General features: G+C 51.4%; 2 protein-coding genes across 2 annotated transcripts; both read left to right on the forward strand.

Moving 5' to 3' along the window:
- Positions 1–802: 802 nt before the first annotated feature.
- On the forward strand, positions 803–18,466 carry LOC136023821 (complement component receptor 1-like protein). Its single transcript, XM_065698733.1, has 16 exons — positions 803–937; positions 1,444–1,635; positions 2,263–2,454; positions 10,708–10,842; positions 10,968–11,153; positions 11,698–11,794; positions 11,989–12,071; positions 12,327–12,518; positions 12,935–13,117; positions 13,628–13,813; positions 13,943–14,036; positions 14,393–14,478; positions 14,700–14,891; positions 15,326–15,532; positions 15,894–15,917; positions 16,152–18,466. Exons 1-16 carry the CDS (start codon positions 862–864, stop codon positions 16,193–16,195), a joined length of 2,169 nt encoding a protein of 722 aa, XP_065554805.1. The 5' UTR covers positions 803–861; the 3' UTR covers positions 16,196–18,466.
- Positions 3,396–9,517, forward strand: LOC136023765 (uncharacterized). Its single transcript, XM_065698601.1, has 12 exons — positions 3,396–3,483; positions 3,657–3,742; positions 3,980–4,049; positions 4,200–4,394; positions 4,678–4,749; positions 5,307–5,333; positions 6,039–6,102; positions 6,249–6,359; positions 6,655–6,846; positions 7,174–7,269; positions 7,857–7,964; positions 8,717–9,517. The coding sequence occupies exons 2-12, from the start codon at positions 3,710–3,712 to the stop codon at positions 9,030–9,032; spliced, it is 1,284 nt and encodes a 427-aa protein (XP_065554673.1). The 5' UTR covers positions 3,396–3,483; positions 3,657–3,709; the 3' UTR covers positions 9,033–9,517.
- Positions 18,467–18,565: the final 99 nt, after the last annotated feature.

The following is an 18,565-nucleotide window of genomic DNA, read 5'->3' on the forward strand; positions in this document are numbered from 1 at the left end:
CAAACACAGCCACAACCTTTCCTTTGGCTCTTCCCACAATCCCTGTGGCAGGCAGGGAGCCCAAAGCAGCTTCCCAAAGCAGGCATGGAGCTGAACAAACTGCTCCTATGCCCGGCTGGGCCTGAGGACATCCCTGAGCCTCTCCTCCCATGTGAGGAGCTGCGTGTCTAACTGGGAGAGTGACAGTGGAAACGCTGCCTTGCTCTGTGCATGGGTGTTAGAGAAGCAGCTCAATCAGCAGCTTCCAAGCGGAGCTGGTTTACAGCCCTCTGGTCCCCTGCGCATCCCTTGGACTGGAGGGAAGTTCCCTTCTCCTCTCTCTGCCTGCAGAAAAACCTCTCTTCCAGGAAACCTCTTCCTAGGGACAAGCAGGTGATGTTTGGGAGCTGGTGACCCACAGAGGCTCCGTGCCCCATCCCCGATATCACCCATGGACAGCTGGAACCTGCACAGAACTTCACCTCGGGCAGCACAGCCACGCTCACGTGCGACCCCGGCTACGTGCCCCTGGGTGCCACCAGCACCGTGCGGTGCCTGGCCAGCGGCAGATGGTACCCACGGGTGCCCAGCTGCATCCCAGGTACGCTCAGATCCCTTTGCTCCTTACCTTGTGCCCCACGGGGCGTCACCTGCTTGTCTTTCACTGGCAGCGTGTGCAGGAGCGGGGCTGCCCGGCGGTACCACAGCGAGCTGCGCTGCCCTGCCTTTGGCGGCTGCAGCATCTCCTTTCCCGTCCCTTCCCTCCCTTCCTCTCAGCTGCTCCGGGAGGGGCCCCGCTCCCCGCCCTGCTGGGGCCGCTCCCGGCTGCGCACCCGCTGCTCCGCTCCGCTCGGGTCCTGGTCCCGGCGCGCCGCGGCGGTGATGGGCTCCGGCCGCCGCCGGCCGCTCCTGCCCGCGCTGCTGCTGCCGCTGCTGCCGCTGCTGCCCGCGGCGTGGGGTGAGCGCACGGGGACGGGGGCTGGCGGAGGGTGAGCGGTGGTGTTAGGTGCGTGTGCCCCGTGAAGGCTCCGCGTGTCTCTGAGCTCCGTGTGCTCCACACGCGCTGTGCTGCGGGGTTTGTGTGCTCCATGTGGGTGCGTGTGCCCCCCTACGTGTGTGCGCTCCACGCGTGTGTGCGCTCCGTGCAGTGCCTGCTCTGTGCAGATGTGCCCTATGCACGTATGTGTTCTATGTGCTCCATGTGTGCTGGGCTACTGTAGGTGCATGTTGTGGATGCGTGTCGTGGCTGCGTGCGTTTCATTTGGGTCTGTGTGTCCTGTTGTCCGTGTGCCTGTGTGCTCCGTGTGCTCCACGCGTGCTCTGCTCTCCTGCGGGTGCATGTCAGGGGTGCATGTGCTGCGCTGTCCTGCAGACTCTGCATGTCCCACACCCATGCTGTGCCCTGCCCCGGGTACTCACACCGGCAGCGGGCACCCCACTAAATCCAGGTTTATTTTACTCCAGGTGACTGTGGGCCACTGCCAACCATAAGCAATGCGGAGCCCCCGGAGGACCTTCAACACCGGGAAAGCTTCAGCGTTGGCTCCATGGTAACGTACAGATGCCGTGCGGGTTACACGAAGCTCCCCTTGCTTTCAGGTACCACACAGTGCCTTGCCACCTCCCAGTGGTCCAACCTCCCGGAGTTCTGTGGGCGTAAGTATTTCACTTTCTATGGAAAGAGTTGCTTAGAGGGGAACTCTGCTTGTGAAAACATCCACTGCTTGTGAAAGCATTCGCTGCTTTAGCAACCGCAGCCTCAAGGGTTTCCTCACCCAAAGTGATGCACAATGAAGTTGCTCAGCAGAGAACCTCTTGCTGACCCTTTCTGCCAACCCTGCTTAGGTTGCTGGAGCCATGTGCTGGTGCTCATGCGGCAATGAAAGCAGGTTGTCGGCTTGTGGTAGCAGAGGGACGAGGGGAGAGGCTGGCACTGCTGTCACAAGGGTTAGCTCAGGGGAAGGTTTGGCACCGGTGGGAAGAACTGGCTGCTCTTCCCTCCTTAAATGCTTCAATGGTGAAGCTGGCAAAGGAGGTTGCCCAGTAACCGGTTGCCCAGAGAAGCCGTGGCTGCCCCATCCCTGGCAGTGCTCAAGGCCAGGTTGGACACAGGGGCTTGGAGCAAGCTGCTCCAGTGGAAGGGGTCCCTGCCCGTGGCAGGGGTTGGAATTGGATGAGCTTTAGGGTCCCTTCCAACCTGAAGCACTGCGTGGTTCTATGAACGCAGAACACTGTTATCTTTGCTTTCTAACCGCACGCTCAGGGTGTCGTTGTCATTCCCAGGCAGCTGCCCCAGCCCACCCCGGGTGCTTTTTGCTAAAGTATCACAACAAGATGAAACCCGGAATTTCTATGGTGTTGGTACCACAGTGAAGTACGGTTGCCGCCCAGGCTACAGGAACACCACAGACCAGCTCCCCACCAGCATGTGTCTTGATGACTTAACATGGTCAGAGGTTCCTCAGCTGTGCCAGAGTGAGTGTCCCTGTGTCATTCCGTCTGCTTCAGCATCCTTCCCCAGCTGCATTCGCAGTGCTGCGTTCCAAGTGCTACGTCTGATTTGTGTTTTAGGACTGCTTCTTTTTGATGATGTTTGGCACGAAAACACCACCAGATGCCTGGTTTGACATTGCCATACTGTGATGTCTGTGGGTTTTCCCCCATCCTTGCAGTTTCTTAAGCATTATATTAGTCAAATATATATATATTATATATATTATATAGTTAAATATATATTATATATATTATATAGTTAAAAAATTGGGACTTATGTAGACACATAAAGTTGACACTTTACTGTGGAAAAGCCTGAAGAGATACGAGAGCTTCCCAAAAGGTCAGGGTAACCTGGAAACAACACTGCCTAACAAAGAGAACTGGTAACCAGGGAGGAGGCTTTGTGTAGGCAGATTAAGAAACAAGCCTAAGGAACCTCCAATCAGGAAAAACTATCCTTGAAGCCGGGTACATCTTGAAGACACATGGACATCGTCAAGATATGACTCTGATGTGTCAGCATAATGGGATTAGGGTGTCCTTTAGGGGAACTATCCTCATTATAGCCTCAGTATAATACTAAAAATCATGCCTATAGGTCAAAAGATCCCTGCCCAGGTTAAAAGGCCCTTCCCTGAGCACGTGTAGTAAGGAATCAATGGTGTAACTATATGTCAGTCAACTGACCAGTCATGGAGGGCTGTGGAAGCCACTAACCTGAGCTGAAGTGTATGAATAGGTGACTTATGTATGGGGTGGGGTGCTAGCTCTGTGGGATAGCACCTAGCACCCTTGTTGTGCACAGACTCGGAATAACCAAACCCCTCAGCTCTGTGCGTGAACTGGCTATTGCCCACTGGGTGATGGACTCTGTTTGGGGATGGCATTGGGATAATCTCACTCTTTTTTAGGGAAATCTTGTGGTATTCCAGCAAACCCAGAACACGGCAAAGTCATTGCCAATGATCATCTGCTGGGGGCAAGAGCAGATGTCATTTGTAACCATGGGTAAGTGTGAGGACCCTCCATTCCCACCACCCTGTGTATGTGCTGGGACACGGGGCTCTGCCTATTGAGCTCCTAAGGGGGCTCTGCCTACTGAGTCCTAAGCACCTCTGGGGGAGACACAACACATTCTTGGGTGCTGCCAACAAGCTGAATTGGGGATGTGCCTGTTGCAGGTACACGTTAAAGGGAGAGTCGCCTCTCATCCGGTGTTCCATAAGGGAAGGGGATGTTGCCTGGAGCCAAATTCCAGCTTGCCAGGGTAAGTGAAGCTCGCCAGCACTTGAAATACTGAACCATGTGTTGATTTTACCGCGTGAGGTCAGGTCAGTATCTCTGGTGTGGTGACAGCAGGGACCAGCCTTGATGCTGCTCTAGGGGAAAGTTTCCCTGCCCATGGCCGGGGCTTGGAACTGGATGAGCTTTAAGGTCACTTCCAACCCGAGCCAGACGGGGACTCTATGATTCTATCATCACTCTTCCCTTTTGCATGTGAAAGATACAAAGGAGGAACCCAGAAGGGCTGGTGTCCCTGCAGGCTGTGCTGCCTGGTGTGCACAGGACAGCAGGTCAGGAGCGGCTGGAAAGTGTGTGCTGAGAGAGGGAACAGTGCTCCTGCTCCCCTCCATCGCAGCCCATGTGCAAGCAGCCCTTGGGTTTTTCCCTCTTCACGTTGTGGAGAAAAGCGTCCCATGGTCACTGTTTTCTTTTCCCCCCAGCTATTTCTTGTCCTCCGCCTCCAGCTATTCCCAATGGGAAGCATAACAGCAGCGGGACAGAGGAGTTCACATACGGCTCAGTCGTGATGTACACGTGTGACCCTGGCCTTCAGCTTGTGGGGAATGAGACCCTTCATTGTACAACAGAGAACGGGGTCAATGGTGTCTGGAGCAGGCCTCCTCCGGAATGCAGGGGTAAGCACGGCTGGATAATCATCCTGGTCTTGCTGTGCAGTTAACCGGGCTGTAAAGCCAAACAGGGCAGCGGATTCCCTCTATCCTGCAGCTGTGTTGTCACCAAGAGGTCCCAGGTGACTCTTGTACAGCCTTTGCTGTCATAGCCACAGATACACAAGTCACCTGCCCATAATAAATTCTATATGGGACACATCTGAAGTATTCTCTATATCACATACAAACGGAGGATTATATAAAACACAATTTTGGCTGGTTTTCCTTCATTTGTTTCTCTCTCCAGTTAGCACTACGGCAGCAGCAAACCAAACCAAACCCTCGGAAGAAAAGATAGCCGAGAATCCCCGCTGGCTAGGTAAGAGACCAGGAGAGGCTCTCTGCCTCAGAGACCTTTTAATTGCACTAACTGCACCCACATCAGGTCCCTGTAACCCCACACACTGTTGTTGCTGCCTTTGTTGCTTTGGTGTGTCCATCTTCCAGTTTCTAAAGGGGTTGCACAGGCTTATTCCCTGCTCCGCTCCCCTTCTCTCTCTGATCCCAACTGCGTGACCCCTTGGCTGATGTGATGCGGGGTTGGATTTGGATGCTTGGATCTCCCTCCATGCAGCCGAACATTTCAGTAGAACCCACTGATGTTATCTTGGCTGTATCTGGATGTTGATGAGGGTGGAGGTAGCCTGGGGCTATGGGCCTCAGCTCCGGCAGTGGGGTGAGGGACTCAAGAGGAGCATAATGATGGGTGTAGTTAATGACAGATTGGCATAGAGCATTTTGTCATCTCAGCAGTGCTGTGGTTTTCTGGGTTTGAATAACATCATTCTATGAGCAAGAATTCAGCCCCCCCCTGTTTAGTTAGCTGCGTTGTTGGCTTCATTTTATTAACGTCAGTGTCACTGGTTTTTATTCTAGCAAGTGTCCTCATCCCCAGTTGCATTGGTAAGTACTTTAAAACTGAAAATACACTTCTCTAACCCAAAGCTGTTATTTGCTGTTCAATCCTTGGAGTCAGTGGTTTTGGTTATTCATTTCCTTAGCGCTGAGAGACTCTGGTCAGGATTGGGGGGGGGCAGCGGTTTGCCATTAGGTAATAGAATCATAGAATAGTTACGGTTGGAAAGGACCTTAAGATCATCTAATGCAGCAGCATCGGCTCGATTATGTCTTGGTATAAAACACTGCATCAATTGAGGATGACATGAAAGGAGCCAAAGAAGCCAGTGTGAGACACAAACCAAAACCTGTACCTCCTGTCACTCTTGAACGGATAAAGCTGCTTTAGAAAGCCTTGGCAGACATTGAAAGAGAAGAGATTAGAGGAGCTTGGAGCATCCTTGTTGCAAAAGAGATCAAGTGCTAAAAGTGGTGAGCATGTTTAAAATAGGACGGAATTAGGAGGTGGTTTATAAACGGATCACAGCCTCCACAAGCTCAGCATGGCACCGCATGGAGCTGTGGTTTCTGTTCAGGCACAGGAGGGCTTTGGTGCTATCCTGGCTGAGGGGCGGCCTCTGGGCATGGAATCTCAGGGAATTTTGCTGCCAGTCTTTTACCAAACTGTGGGATCTCACTGAAATTTCACACCGGTTTCTTGGGGCATTTGTTCTGTATTGTTTTCTTCTGGTTTCCTTCTTTATTTATTAGTCCCCGCATTAGTCCTTGGAATTCTCATCGGGATCATCAAGAGACGGAAAGACAATAAAACCCAGTAAGTGAGCCTAAGCTGCCCCATATAAATCCCAGCTTTCCCTAAGGGTATTTCCTTGAACTCTGAGTGATGGCCATTGCCTTCAGTAAATGTGCGCATGGTTAGCACGGTCCTTCCATGTGCATTTCTCCTTTCTGTCTCTTCAGCTCTTTCAATATGCATTTACAAAAGCAGGAGATGAACAGAAGGGATCCAGGGATGCACCCAGAGATAAAGGCTGATGGGAAGCAGCCTGTGCCGTGGCATTCCTATTTTTGGTAGGTTTGCTTGTTCCTCTGTCCAAAAGCTTGCGCTGCTCTTCGGACTATTCCCACTGCTCCCACCAGTGTTATTTCTGGTCTGCCGTGCCTGACCACAGTGCTACAGCCCCTGGCAGTGCTCAAGAGCAGGGGGTTGGAACTGGATGAGCTTTAAGGTCCCTTCCAACCCAAAGCAGGCTGGGATTCTGTGACGCAATGAACGCGGTGCTGCCAAAGAGGGGTTCACAAAGGGTTTGGTGTTGCCTCAAGGGCTCCTCAGGAGGGATTCCCCCCTTGTCTTCCCCCGCTGCAGCCACACAACGAGTTGCCACGTGTGCCCCACGTGCGAGGAGCGGCTCCACGCTGCCCTGTCCCCCCACAGCGGGCCTGAACGCCGCGGCTGTGCCGCCTGCCAGCACTGGCTGAGCACCCAGCCCGCGGCACCGCGGACGTACTCGGTCACCAGCATCGGCGATGGGGAGAGCCAGAGGCCAGCAGGCACGAGGTACCGTGGGTCTGTGTGAAGCAAACCAGAGGGAAAGGGCGCTTCCTGGGGGGAGAAAGCATTGACACTGGTTAGAGAGAGGAGGCTCAGGGGAGAGCTTGTAACAGTCACTACATGGTGTAGTGGAAGGTGTCCCTGCCTGCGGCAGGGGGTTGGAACTGGATGAGCTTTAAAGTCCCTTCCGACAAAGACCATTCTATGACAGGGCAGGTTTTGCAGTTTGAATTCTTTTGGTTCCTTTCAGCGCAGTTCTGCAGGGCAGTTGTCATTCTTGGAAAGCCACAAGCTCAGGTGGATTCAGGTTTTCTTCCCTTTCTCTGTGTTCAGCTCTCCTGCCGAAGCTGTGGATGAGTGGAGGGGTGATGGGTCAGGAGGAGCTGTTCCAGAGCAGAGCAATGCAGAGCAGCCCACGGACCATGAAAGGTTTGTTTTCCACTTGAAAATACACCTTCCACTGGAGCAGCTTGCTCCAAGCCCCTGTGTCCAACCTGGCCTTGAGCACTGCCAGGGATGGGGCAGCCACAGCTTCTCTGGGCACCCTGTGCCAGCGCCTCAGCACCCTCACAGGGAAGAGCTTCTGCCTAAGAGCTCAGCTCAGTCTCCCCTCGGGCAGGTTCAAGCCATTCCCCTTGGCCTGTCCCTACAGGCCCTTGTCCCAAGCCCCTCTCCAGGTTCCCTGCAGCCCCTTTAGGCACTGGAGCTGCTCTCAGGTCTCCCCTTCAGGAGCCTTCTCTTCTCCAGGCTGCCCCAGCCCAGCTCTCTCAGCCTGGCTCCAGAGCAGAGCTGCTCCAGCTCTCTGATGAAGCCGGGTGTGTCAGAAGAGACAAAGAAACCCAGGTTTTATCAAAGCCGGGAGGTTTGTGGTGGAGCTGATCCCAGGTATTCCCCCTGGATCCGGAATCCTGGGTGGTTCCTCAGTACCAGGGGAGCTGGAGGTGCCAGACTTCACAGGGATTTTTGGGTCTCCATGAAGAGACTCAATGCACATCCTCAATGGTGCTTCTCCACAGCGGCCACCACGTCTGTCCTATCTGTGAAAGCTGGATGCGCGCTCACATGGGTCACTGTGATAACAGCCCCGTGGTGCCCAGGGAGCAGCCCCAGCAGCAGGATGAGAGGTGAGTGTGGAGTGAGGGGTGAGTATGGTTTGAGGGTTGAGGGTGGTACGGCCAGTGTGGGCACCTCCTCTATGGTGGGCACCACGGTATGCCCCCAGCGCGCTCAAAACTGAGAGTTAACCACTTAAAAGGAAGAAATGACCATTTAGTTTCCAATGGAGGTGTTTAAATGTTGGTTCCGCTTGCTCTGTACAAGGACAAAAGTGTGGTGCCTGCTTGCACAGCAGAGTGAGGTGAAGCTGGGGTGAGGTTTACTTGGACAATGCTCGTGTGGTTTCCATGGGTGTCTCTCAATCAGCCTGTGCTCCTCAGCTGTCCCCGCGGGGCTCAGCCTCATGTCACCCATGGCCTACGATGGAGCAGCAAAGAGCCCAAGGGCTGTAAGAGACCATGGGCCCTCTGTTCACTCACCTGCAAGTGCTTTTCACACCTCTAGCCATGGTTAGTTCCACAAAATCGTAGAACCAGGTTCTGATTCAAACCAGGTTCAAAGGTGATGATCCTTGAGGTCATCAGAACCAGGTTGGAAGGGGCCTCAAGGATCATCTGATCCAAGCTTCGAAACTGGTAATGAACCAGGGGCTGGTGCGGTATGGCTTGGCAAGGAGTGGTTTCTGACACGTGCTTTAGTGGAAGGTGTCCCTGCCCACAGCAGGGGGTTGGAACTGGATGATCTTAATGTCCTCTCCAACCCAAACCAGTCTGGGATTCTATATGAACCCATCAGAGCTCACCCTATGCTCTCTCCACAGCCCCCAAGGTCCCATCTGCCTGCCCTGCACTGACCGGCTGCACCTCTCCCTTGTGCACAGCAACACTTGGAGCTGCTCCGTGTGTCCCCTGGCCAGAGAGGGGACCCTGGTTCACCTCATCACCCCCGGCACCCCCGGCTGCCACGGCTGCCCCGTCTGCGCAGCACCCACCCATGTGCACCTATGCCAGGCGCTCTATGGTAGGGACAGGCACAGGGGCACCCACAATGGGTCACCGCAGCAGGGCGATGAGGTGCCACAAACTGGGTGCTCCTCCCAAAGCCTCATCCCTGCCGCACCGACTAACCCAGATTAACCACTCACTTCCTTATTGCAGGCTAATTGCTGGTGGTTGGAGCTGGTTGGAGGGAGGGGACAGTCACTACAGTAACTCCTGACGCTGTCGGGATGAAGTTCTACGTGCAATAAAGGTGACCTGAAGTCAAGTGTGTGACTTCACCATGAAGAATTCCTTTGTGGAAAAGCAGGAAAATCAAAATTCCTGGCAAATCCAGTGCCACGCTGGTTTATTAAGTACTTTTTTGTTTGCTTTAGGATGAAAAAAAAAAAACAAACCCTATTTTTACAGCTTTTAAAGTAAGGCTTGAAAAATCCAGTTTCATTCCACTAGGAAAATATTTTCATAGCAAACACCCTCATTACACAATCTTGCAAGATTTAGTTGTATTTTTTAACTACTTTTTAACTGAGTTTTCTTCACTAGAGTGCAGATGCGAGTGTGAGATGGCTGTATTTACAGTAAACCTGTTCTGTAAATAAAGGAAGATCTATAACGTTTTATACCTAATATAAAAGAAGCAATATCCTGGGAGTTGGGGTTTTTCCATATTGACTAATCAAACCTTCTCATAGAGCGCTTTGAAGGCTTTTGCAGCCTCCTTCTTTGCCAGATGGAATCAGGTACTTGCTGCTGTTGTGCTGCAGTGCTGTCCCGGTGCCCGGCCTTTCCTAGGAATCAGGCATTGCTGCTGGAGCGGAGCCCGTTTCTGTATTGGGCAATGGCAGGGGAGGGGAGTGCTCGTCTCCAGGTGCATCCTTCCCTTGTCCAACCTCAAGTATTCCCAAACCCAAAACACCAGGCTGCAGCTGCAGCGAGGGGCTCAAGGGTTAAAGTGTCTGCTCCCTGTTGGTTCGTACTCCTTGTACTCCTTTTGGGGACAAAACTAATAGTGATGGTACAGAAGCTGTAAAAATCACCCTCCTGCTTTGTTGGTGCTTGCCAAGAGACTGAATTTATTGGTGTTCCCGCAAAAGACACTGCTATGGGTAGGACTGAAAAGTGCACTTACTGATCCTGCAGTTGTGGTTGACATCAAACCAGGATGCAGCACACTTCCATGGGCTTGTGCTGGTGGCTGCAAATCTGATACTGCTTTGAGGAGGAGAGGAATGGAATCACAGAATCAGCCAGGCTCGAAAAAGCCTTTAAGATGATCAAGTCCAATTGTTACCCCAGGACTGCCAAGTCCACCACTAACCGATGTCACTAAGGACATCCGTTTTCGACCATCCCTTCCAACTGGGTGCCTCCAGCGCTCCCTAAGCCTCAGCTGGTTGAGGGAGAGGTGCAAGGACGAGATGTGGGCACGGTGCAACACGTGGTGGCCGACAAGTGCTCCCGAAGGGAGGACCGGGGGTGGCCTCGATCTGCTCCCGAGCTGAGCACCTCCCAGCGCAGACGCTCCCGTGCCCTTTCGGCATCACTTAAGGCAGGTCGTGGGATGGGCAGGATGTGGGCTGGGTTAACGAGCTCCAAGGTTAGAACAACCCTCCTTCAGCACCGGGGGGAGTCGGGAGGAAGAGTTGAGCCCCAGCGCCTTGTCGCTTCTCGGGTGTTAAGCGGGGTCATTTCACACCAAGACGGGAGAAAGCGGCCGCGCGTAGGAACCATCACCCCGCGGGGCTCAGCAGAGCCAAAGCCCCGCTCCCTCCACAGCCGGAACCTTCTCTGCTAATTGTGCTACAGCCGTGACGAGATCCGGGTTTGGCCGGGCCCCCCCCGGCCCGGAAAGGGCCGTTCCGGTGCGCAGCGGAGGGCTGCTGGCTCCCGGCTATGGAGCTGCGCTGGCTCTGCGCGGTGCTGCTGGTGCTGCCCGGCGCCTGCGGTGAGCTGGGACACGGGGAACCAGGACCGTCAGAAGGGGGCCTGGGAGGCGTGGGGATGGGGCCGTGAGTGTGCGGGGAAGGGCTGAGGCGAGAACCCCCCCTCCATCATCCCCTCTGCCCGCAGGGGACTGCCCGCAGCCGCCGCGGTTTGTCTTTGCGGAGCCCGCAGCGGTCCCGCAGGAGCCCTACACCGTGGGGACCGAGCTGAAATACAGATGCCGCCCGGGGTACACGATGGCCAGGGACAAGTCCCCGGTAGTCACCTGTGTCTCCAATTCCAGCTGGACAGCGGACCCCGACTTCTGCATCGGTGGGTTCCCCCCTCGCGGGCTCCTGGGACCGGGGGGGGATCTCTGCTGCATCCCAGGCAGTTGTGAAGGATGCTCTGGGTTACCGGTTTTAGGGCAGTTGAGAACAAGTGCCCACATCCTTAGAAACTTTAATCTCTAGGAGATGATCTCTGCCCTTCCTAATGACTTTACCACCCGATGTTATAGCGGAAAAGCCATAGTAGATTTGCACAGAAACAAGGGATGGCGTGGAAAAGGTCGTGGGAGTCTGCTGCCCCCCTGGTAATGTGTCTTTACTAGCCCTGGGGTCAGTACCTATCCCCTTCTCCTTCCCTTTGGAGCAAGACCTCTGCCCTAAGACCACTGGGCTCTTACCAGTTTCCTTTCTCACTATGTGTCTTGGGTTTTTATTTGCCCTTAGCTTTATCTCTGCTTTTATTTCCTATTTGTGTGTGAACAGCACTGTCACCTGTTTCATTATCATATATATAATATATGTGTGATATATACCTTTGTTATTATATATGTAATAATAAAGGTAATGCTGACCGCTTGCCCTTCCAGGGAAGTCTTGTGGACCATCAGACATCATGAATGGGAACTCTGAGTACACAACAAATCTCCTATTCGGGGCCACAGTAACCTACACTTGTAACACTGGGTAAGTGTTGGCTTGGGCTCCTGGGAAGAGGATGCTTAGAGACAGCACCCGTGAGGGACTCAGAGCCTTTTAATAGCTGGGGCCTGTTCCTGAGGGTTCCGCTCCTTCAGACAAACCCATTAAAACTGTAACTTTCTGGATTTCCCAAGTTTTTCCCACTTTTTCCAAAGAGACTCAACCTTTTCTTTTCTTAGGTACCGATTATTTGGGGCACCGTCTGCACAATGTATCCTTAAAGGCAGTGAAGTTACTTGGGATAAGATTCCATACTGTGCCAGTAAGCAGATCTTCAATGTTTTACGTACATCTCTTCCTGGAAGTTATTACAATATAACTGGTAGTTTGGGAATGGCAAGGGATGGTTTCTTCTTGGCTCCTAATGCAAATTCCATTAGCCTTTAATGAGACTGACTCCTTATCTCTCCCCCAAACAAGCACACTTAGTGGAGCTGGGAATGCAAATCAAATACAGGGACCAGCAGCTGCAGGTAGTTTGCTGCTGTTCTGACCCTGTTCTTTCTTTTCCATGCAGTTATTCCCTGTTTACCACCTCCTCCTATCACGAATGGGCAGCTCAACAATGGGAACAGAGACTTCACTTTTGGCATGGCCGTAACCTACACCTGTAATGAAGGGTTTGCTCTTATTGGAGATGCCACAATTCACTGTACAGTGGATGAAAACCAGGAGGGACAATGGAGTGGTCCAGCCCCTGAATGCAAAGGTGAATGCTTTCTTTCTCTCCTCATCCTTTTGACTTTGTTTCTCATCCCTCTCCTGCTCTGTACTTGCCCAATGAGCTGCCAGATATGAGGTTGATTTGAGTCTAAAAGGATTCCCAGGAAGTTTAATACAGTGATTAGAGGCAGAGCTTGGTTTAATGGATGCTTCAGCCCACAGGCAACCTCCCTCTCCCTGCCCATGGCCAGGGCTTCCTGCGAAGGAGAAACAAAGCTCTTGTGTGTGCAGTCCCTAAATGGCATCTCTGTTCATGGAGTACTCGCGCCCTGCTGGGGACCTGCCTCTCTCAAAGTGAAGGGACGGCAGTGCTCTTAGGAAGCTGCTTGCACAGTATCCCTGGTGTCACTGCAGGGCTTTTACTTCTAACACATACTCTTGTTGTATTCCCTTCACTTTCAGTGGTCAGATGTGAAAATCCAAAAGTGAAAAATGGGAGAAGGTTATCTGGCTTCGGCACTAGGCACTCGTATAAAGATACAGTGACCTTTGAGTGCAATGCTGGTCACTTCTTGAATGGTAGCAGTGTAGTTACGTGTGAAGCAGACAGTACGTGGAAGCCATCTCTGCCAACGTGTGACCCATGTGAGTCCAAGCAAATTTATTTCCTAGAGCAATTGCAATGAACTAGGTCTAAGAGCTTCTGACCCTTGTGCACTTGTAGCCATGCGCTTGCAAAGCATGCAGGCTTGGGTCCTAAGCACTGGGAGCTGCTCTAAAGCCTTCTTTTCTCCCGGCTGAACAAAATCTCCTTCTACACCTTACGGATTCTTTTCACCACTTCCAGACCTTGGGGAGAGGGTGTTTGGCTTCCAAGCTCAGCTGAATCACAGTGCTGCAGGCTGGGCTGGTGGTCAGTAAAGGAGCATCTCGGAGGCAGAGCTGCTCCCCATCTTCATCTTAACTTGCATCCAGTTAAGCAAACTGTGATGTATGCTGCTGTTTGCTAACAGGTTGGGTGCAAACTGTACCCCAGCCACTGAGATTTAAACAATTTAAGATGCTGTGTGCTCCAAACATGCAGTTCACTGCTGTCGTTGCAGACCCTTTGGATACTCTTCTGTAAGTAACCTTGTTTTTGTCTCCACTTGTTAGTCCACTGTGGTCCTGCTCCACACTTCCCTTTTGCTGAGTTAACAAGCGCTGTGGCTGAGGGCTCTGTTGCTGGAACTGAGCTGAAGTATCAGTGCAAGCCAGGGTATACTGCAGCAAGTGGGAAGTCCTCTGTTGTCACTTGTGTGCACGATGGAACTTGGTCTGCAGATGTGGACTTCTGCATACGTGAGTATCTCTCTTCCTCTCCTTTCGACAGTGTGGGTGATGTGTACAAGCTTGAGATGCTGTTCTGAAATCTGGGTCATGCCTGTCTTGGGTTTGAAGTCACTCCCGTGCCGTTTTCTTTTTCTCTAGGACAGCAGTGTGCTCCTCTCACGATAGAGAACGGGAATGTCATTGCAGACAACTTCCTGTTTGAGACAGTGGTGACATTCGCCTGTCATCCAGGGTGAGTGCATCACTGCTTAAAGGGGACCAGCTGGGGGGCCAGAAGTCAGGGAGCACAGGCAGTAATATCCACCCTCTCCCCTCCCTGGTTTCCCAGTGCTAGTCCCCAGTACAAACCATATATTAATGTCTTCAGTGAGTTGAGCATCTGATAACAGGCGTGTGCTTGGTAAAGCCCTGAACTGCTTCAGTTCATCTCTTACTCGTGCCCTTATTGAGTGGCTTTGAGATGGCCAGATCCTATTTCTTAGCAAGGACAACCTCTGGTTAAGAACTTGCCTGCATGCAGTGGTGGAGAGCAGGGGAAGACCCTTTCTGGGCTGTTGTCTGGAAAGTACTAAACTTCTCTTTCTTTAGGTATAAATTAAAGAAGTCACCTTATGCCAAATGTGTGGTATCGGGAAAAGGAGTCGACTGGGATACAACACCTCCATACTGTGAAAGTAAGAGGGGAAAACCCTTCACAGAGCCATTAAGAGAGTAGTTGGAACTGCACTGGTGTAGCTGCCTTGATGCTGGGCTTGAGCTGCTCTTACTGATGCTTCTTAATTTAATCCACTGTAAAACTGAGGATTTCAATAGTAATTTGTGCAGTAAGGCCTTGGGTTTAGTAGCTAGACCTCAGTTTCATATTTGATGGAAATGTTGTTGCTTTTCCATGCAGTTATTCCCTGTTTACTGCCTCCGCCTGTCAAGAATGGGCAGCTCAACAATGGGAGCAGAGACTTCACCTTTGGCATGGCTGTAACCTACACCTGTAATGAAGGGTTTGCTCTTATTGGAGATGCCACAATTCACTGTACAGTGGATGAAGACCTGAAGGGACAGTGGAGTGGTCCAGCCCCTGAATGCAAAGGTGAATGCTTTCTTTCTCTCCTCATCCTTTTGACTTTGTTTCTCATCCCTCTCCTGCTCTGTACTTGCCCAATGAGCTGCCAAACATGAGAAGGTTGATTTGAGTCTAACGTGCAGTACCAAGCAAGAAAGCCAAAGTATTTTCAGTCTCTGCTTTTGGCTGTACCTCCTCCCCCCATGCACCTCTTAACCGTTGCAGTTAGGAGAAGTGCTCCAACACACTTAAGAGTCATAGAATCCCAGAGTGGTTTGGTTTGGAAGGGACCCTGAAGCTCATCCTTTTCCAACCGCCTGCCACGGGCAGGGACACCTTCCGCTAGAGCAGCTTGCTCCAAGCCCTGTCCAACCTGGCCTTGAGCACTGCCAGGGATGGGGCAGCCATCTGCTCTTCTCCAGGCTGAACAAGCCCAACTCTTGCTGGTGTTCCTCCTGCAGGACTGCTCCCCAGTGCTGTCTGTGAAGAGCCCCCCAGGGTTGAGAATGGGATGCACAATGGCACAAAGGGAATGGACTTTTCTCATGGCACCGTTGTAGCTTATAAGTGCAAGGAGGGCTTCACCCTTGCTGGAGCAGCCTTTCTTCAGTGCATTGCAGGAGATAAATCTTGGGGAGGCTGGAACAAGCTGGCTCCTGAATGCAGAGGTGACAATCTCCATGTCTGTCTCGTTGCCTCTTTGTCTTCTATTTTTTCTCCTTCCTCTCTGAATCCTCAAATCATTCTACCAAGTAGTAAGTCTTTGGTTCTTCCTGAAAGCTTCAGTTAAAATCTAGTGCCAAAAGAACCCAGATTGTGGCACAGACTCGCATATTGGAAATGTGTCCTGGTAAATACATCTGGGGTTTAACAGGTGAACATCCATGGGGACGTTTGGGGTCCCATTCCACGTGCTGCTTGAATTGTCTTCCATGTGCATTGGCTCGGATTTGAGCCTCCTGTGTAGCTTGATGTGTTACTGTGCTGACTGCGTGCTGAGTTTCACGTTTTGGTTTGCTTCCCTTCCAGGTAGAGCGAGCATGATCGTTGCTGGTAAGTCATGCACATTCCTGCACCCCTGTACTGTGCTCCTGCCCATCTTTATGTTGTTGTCTCCTGGGTGTTCTGTTTGGAATAGACTTAAAAGCCTTCTCTTTGTCTGTTGTCATATTTATATTGTTGCTTTAAGATCATGCTGTGAAAACGGGAAGGGGAGGCAAAAGGGTACAGAGAGAAAAGAGAGCTGAATGTATAATGAAACTGAAGCTTCCTATCTGTCTCTTGTAGGAATCTTCCCCCTCCTGCTGGCAATGCTCATTATGGACATCTAGATTAGGGAGCAGGCACAGCAGGAGGCACCTAAAGCTGTGTTGGACCTGATCACGCTGATCCCAGTGCTCCCCTTGTCCCTCCTGTGAAACTGGTCTTGAAGAAGCAGCCCACAGACCTTGAAGGGCAAAGCAACTTCTGTGCCGGGCTGGGAGGCTGGGAATGCCAGTCAGGAATCAAGTGCAGTATCCCTGTGTGAAGCTGCAGCGATACCAAAGACCTTCATGCTGCAATAGAGTAGGCTCAAGAAAACCCTTCACTTAGGGTACTGCCACATGTTCAGTTTCTCAGCCCCATGAAGGTCACTTTGTGCCTGGTCCTGGTCAGGATTTGGGGTGTTCCGAGGTGGAGAGTGCTGCCAAGAGGATTAACTGTGAATGTGTTCACTTGAGTGATGTATCTCAAAAAAAGGGTTTGATACAAAGAGGATGCTTCAGTCTGTGAGTACTGAAGGCATTGAAAATGCTCATACATAAGCAGCAGTTCAAGGTGAGTCTGAACTGTTGTGAAATAGCAATTCTTACCGATCAGTAACTTAACTGGAGAGAAAACAATTTAAATGCCTTATTACAAAGAGCTACTGTTCTCACTGTTTGCTCGAGTTAGCTTTAAACTACAGCTGAATAGCTCTGCCCTGGCACTGTCTTTGTATCACACTGAGGCTCTTCTGCAAGTACCTTGCACAAACACCCTGCCTCTGCAATGGCTTCATGCTTTCCTGAAGCGTTAAGTGGGCTGAAAGCCCCACGAAGGACACAGAGAGGGGATGCTCAGGGGCAGCAGAGCTCATCCATGGGCTTGAGGTATCTGTGCTGAATGTGGAACTTGCAGGTGTCTTGGCAGATGCTGCCCAACATCAGGAAACTGCTGCACGTGAATCTGTTCACTTCTCGCACATCACCTGCCTGGGGCGGCTGATGGGGTCTGCTGCTGAGTTTGCACTGAATCAATGCTGAATTTGCACTCAAAAGGCTTTTTCAGGCGGTGCTGTGCACCCCAACAATGCTGGCTCAGCCCCAGGGTGCCTCGGGACTGCTGTGATGCTGTACCCCAGGTAGGCGCAGAGGCACATCAAGCCAAAGCCTTAATTTACTCCGGCAGGACACAGACCCCATGTCTTTTGTGTGCTCTGTTTTCATCCTGTTTTATCTGACCTTAGTTGATCGTTGTGTTGAGGATGGTTCGCAAAGGTGGATGGAGGTGAGTGTGGAAGCTGTCCCATCCCTAACGTGAGCCAGGCTTTGGCAGTGCCATGAGGACAACTTGGATAACGGGGCCCAACTCACCTTGCCTAAACCAAAGATGTGCAAAACTGCCCTGGATTTACTTTGTTGATGAAAGCCCACTGTGTGGTGCTGCTGTCCTTGCCTAGTTTTAACTTAGCCCTGCCAAATGATCTCTTAGTAAGCTAAAGAGGTACGTAGCATCATGTAAACTTGAGATAAAGGTTTGAAGGTTTCCTGGGAATGCTGTTTATTAGGGAAAGAAAACTGTGATCAATTTAAACCTGTTAAACTTGAATCCAGCTGGAGATGCCAGGACTTTCAGCTGCTGGTAAAGCAAGACTGAGGTTTGGGGTTTTGTCTGATGCAGAAGGTAAATAACCCGTCTGAGCTGCTCGTGATGCGCGGTTGGGAACGGGAAGTGTTTGAAATGTGTCTACTGCATCTTTTTTTGCTTCTGCATTTTCACCCTTGATTTCCTGTTAATTTGTTAACATCAAAAGAGAGGGGGAAAGAACTCAAGTGGCTGTTTCCAGCAACACATTTGTCTTGTTCTAAATAGACCCACAAAGTTCTCCCTTCCCAGCACAGCACTGTCCTGGTCAGCTCTCGCCGAGATCCTGTTTTCAGAAGCCAGTCTTGCAGAACAAGCAGATTCCTGCTTATTTATGTCTCTTCCCATAAGCTGTGTGAGTGATGAGGTGAACAAAACACAATGTAAAGCCTCATAGCTTAGCGTTGGGTTCTGTTTTGGTACTCTAATCCCAACACAATTGTTCCTCCTGCATATAGTCCCAAGTGGTTTTTCCAAATGATTTAATACCTGATTTGGGGATCAGCTTGAAATGATCTCCCTGTAACCACATGGAAGGAACTGTGAATGCTGTGACACAGCTTATGGGTCTCATCACCACCATTTACTGTTGAAGAGAGCTTATCTACTGTATTTATAATTGAGTTGTACATAATTTTACTTTAGAATCTGAGTATAAATGTTGGCTATGTAAATACAGGAAGCTCCCTGGCAATAAAAGGGATAAAAAGACTGGAGTAATGTGTGTCTCACTGCTTCATTAGGCTTAGCGAGCATCCTCTGCTGTACCAGGTGGGGAGATGGAGGTTGCTGCAACTGCTTCTATATCAGAAAGT

This window comes from Lathamus discolor, chromosome 19, assembly GCF_037157495.1.
Source record: "Lathamus discolor isolate bLatDis1 chromosome 19, bLatDis1.hap1, whole genome shotgun sequence".
Taxonomy (NCBI): Eukaryota; Metazoa; Chordata; class Aves; order Psittaciformes; family Psittacidae; genus Lathamus; species Lathamus discolor.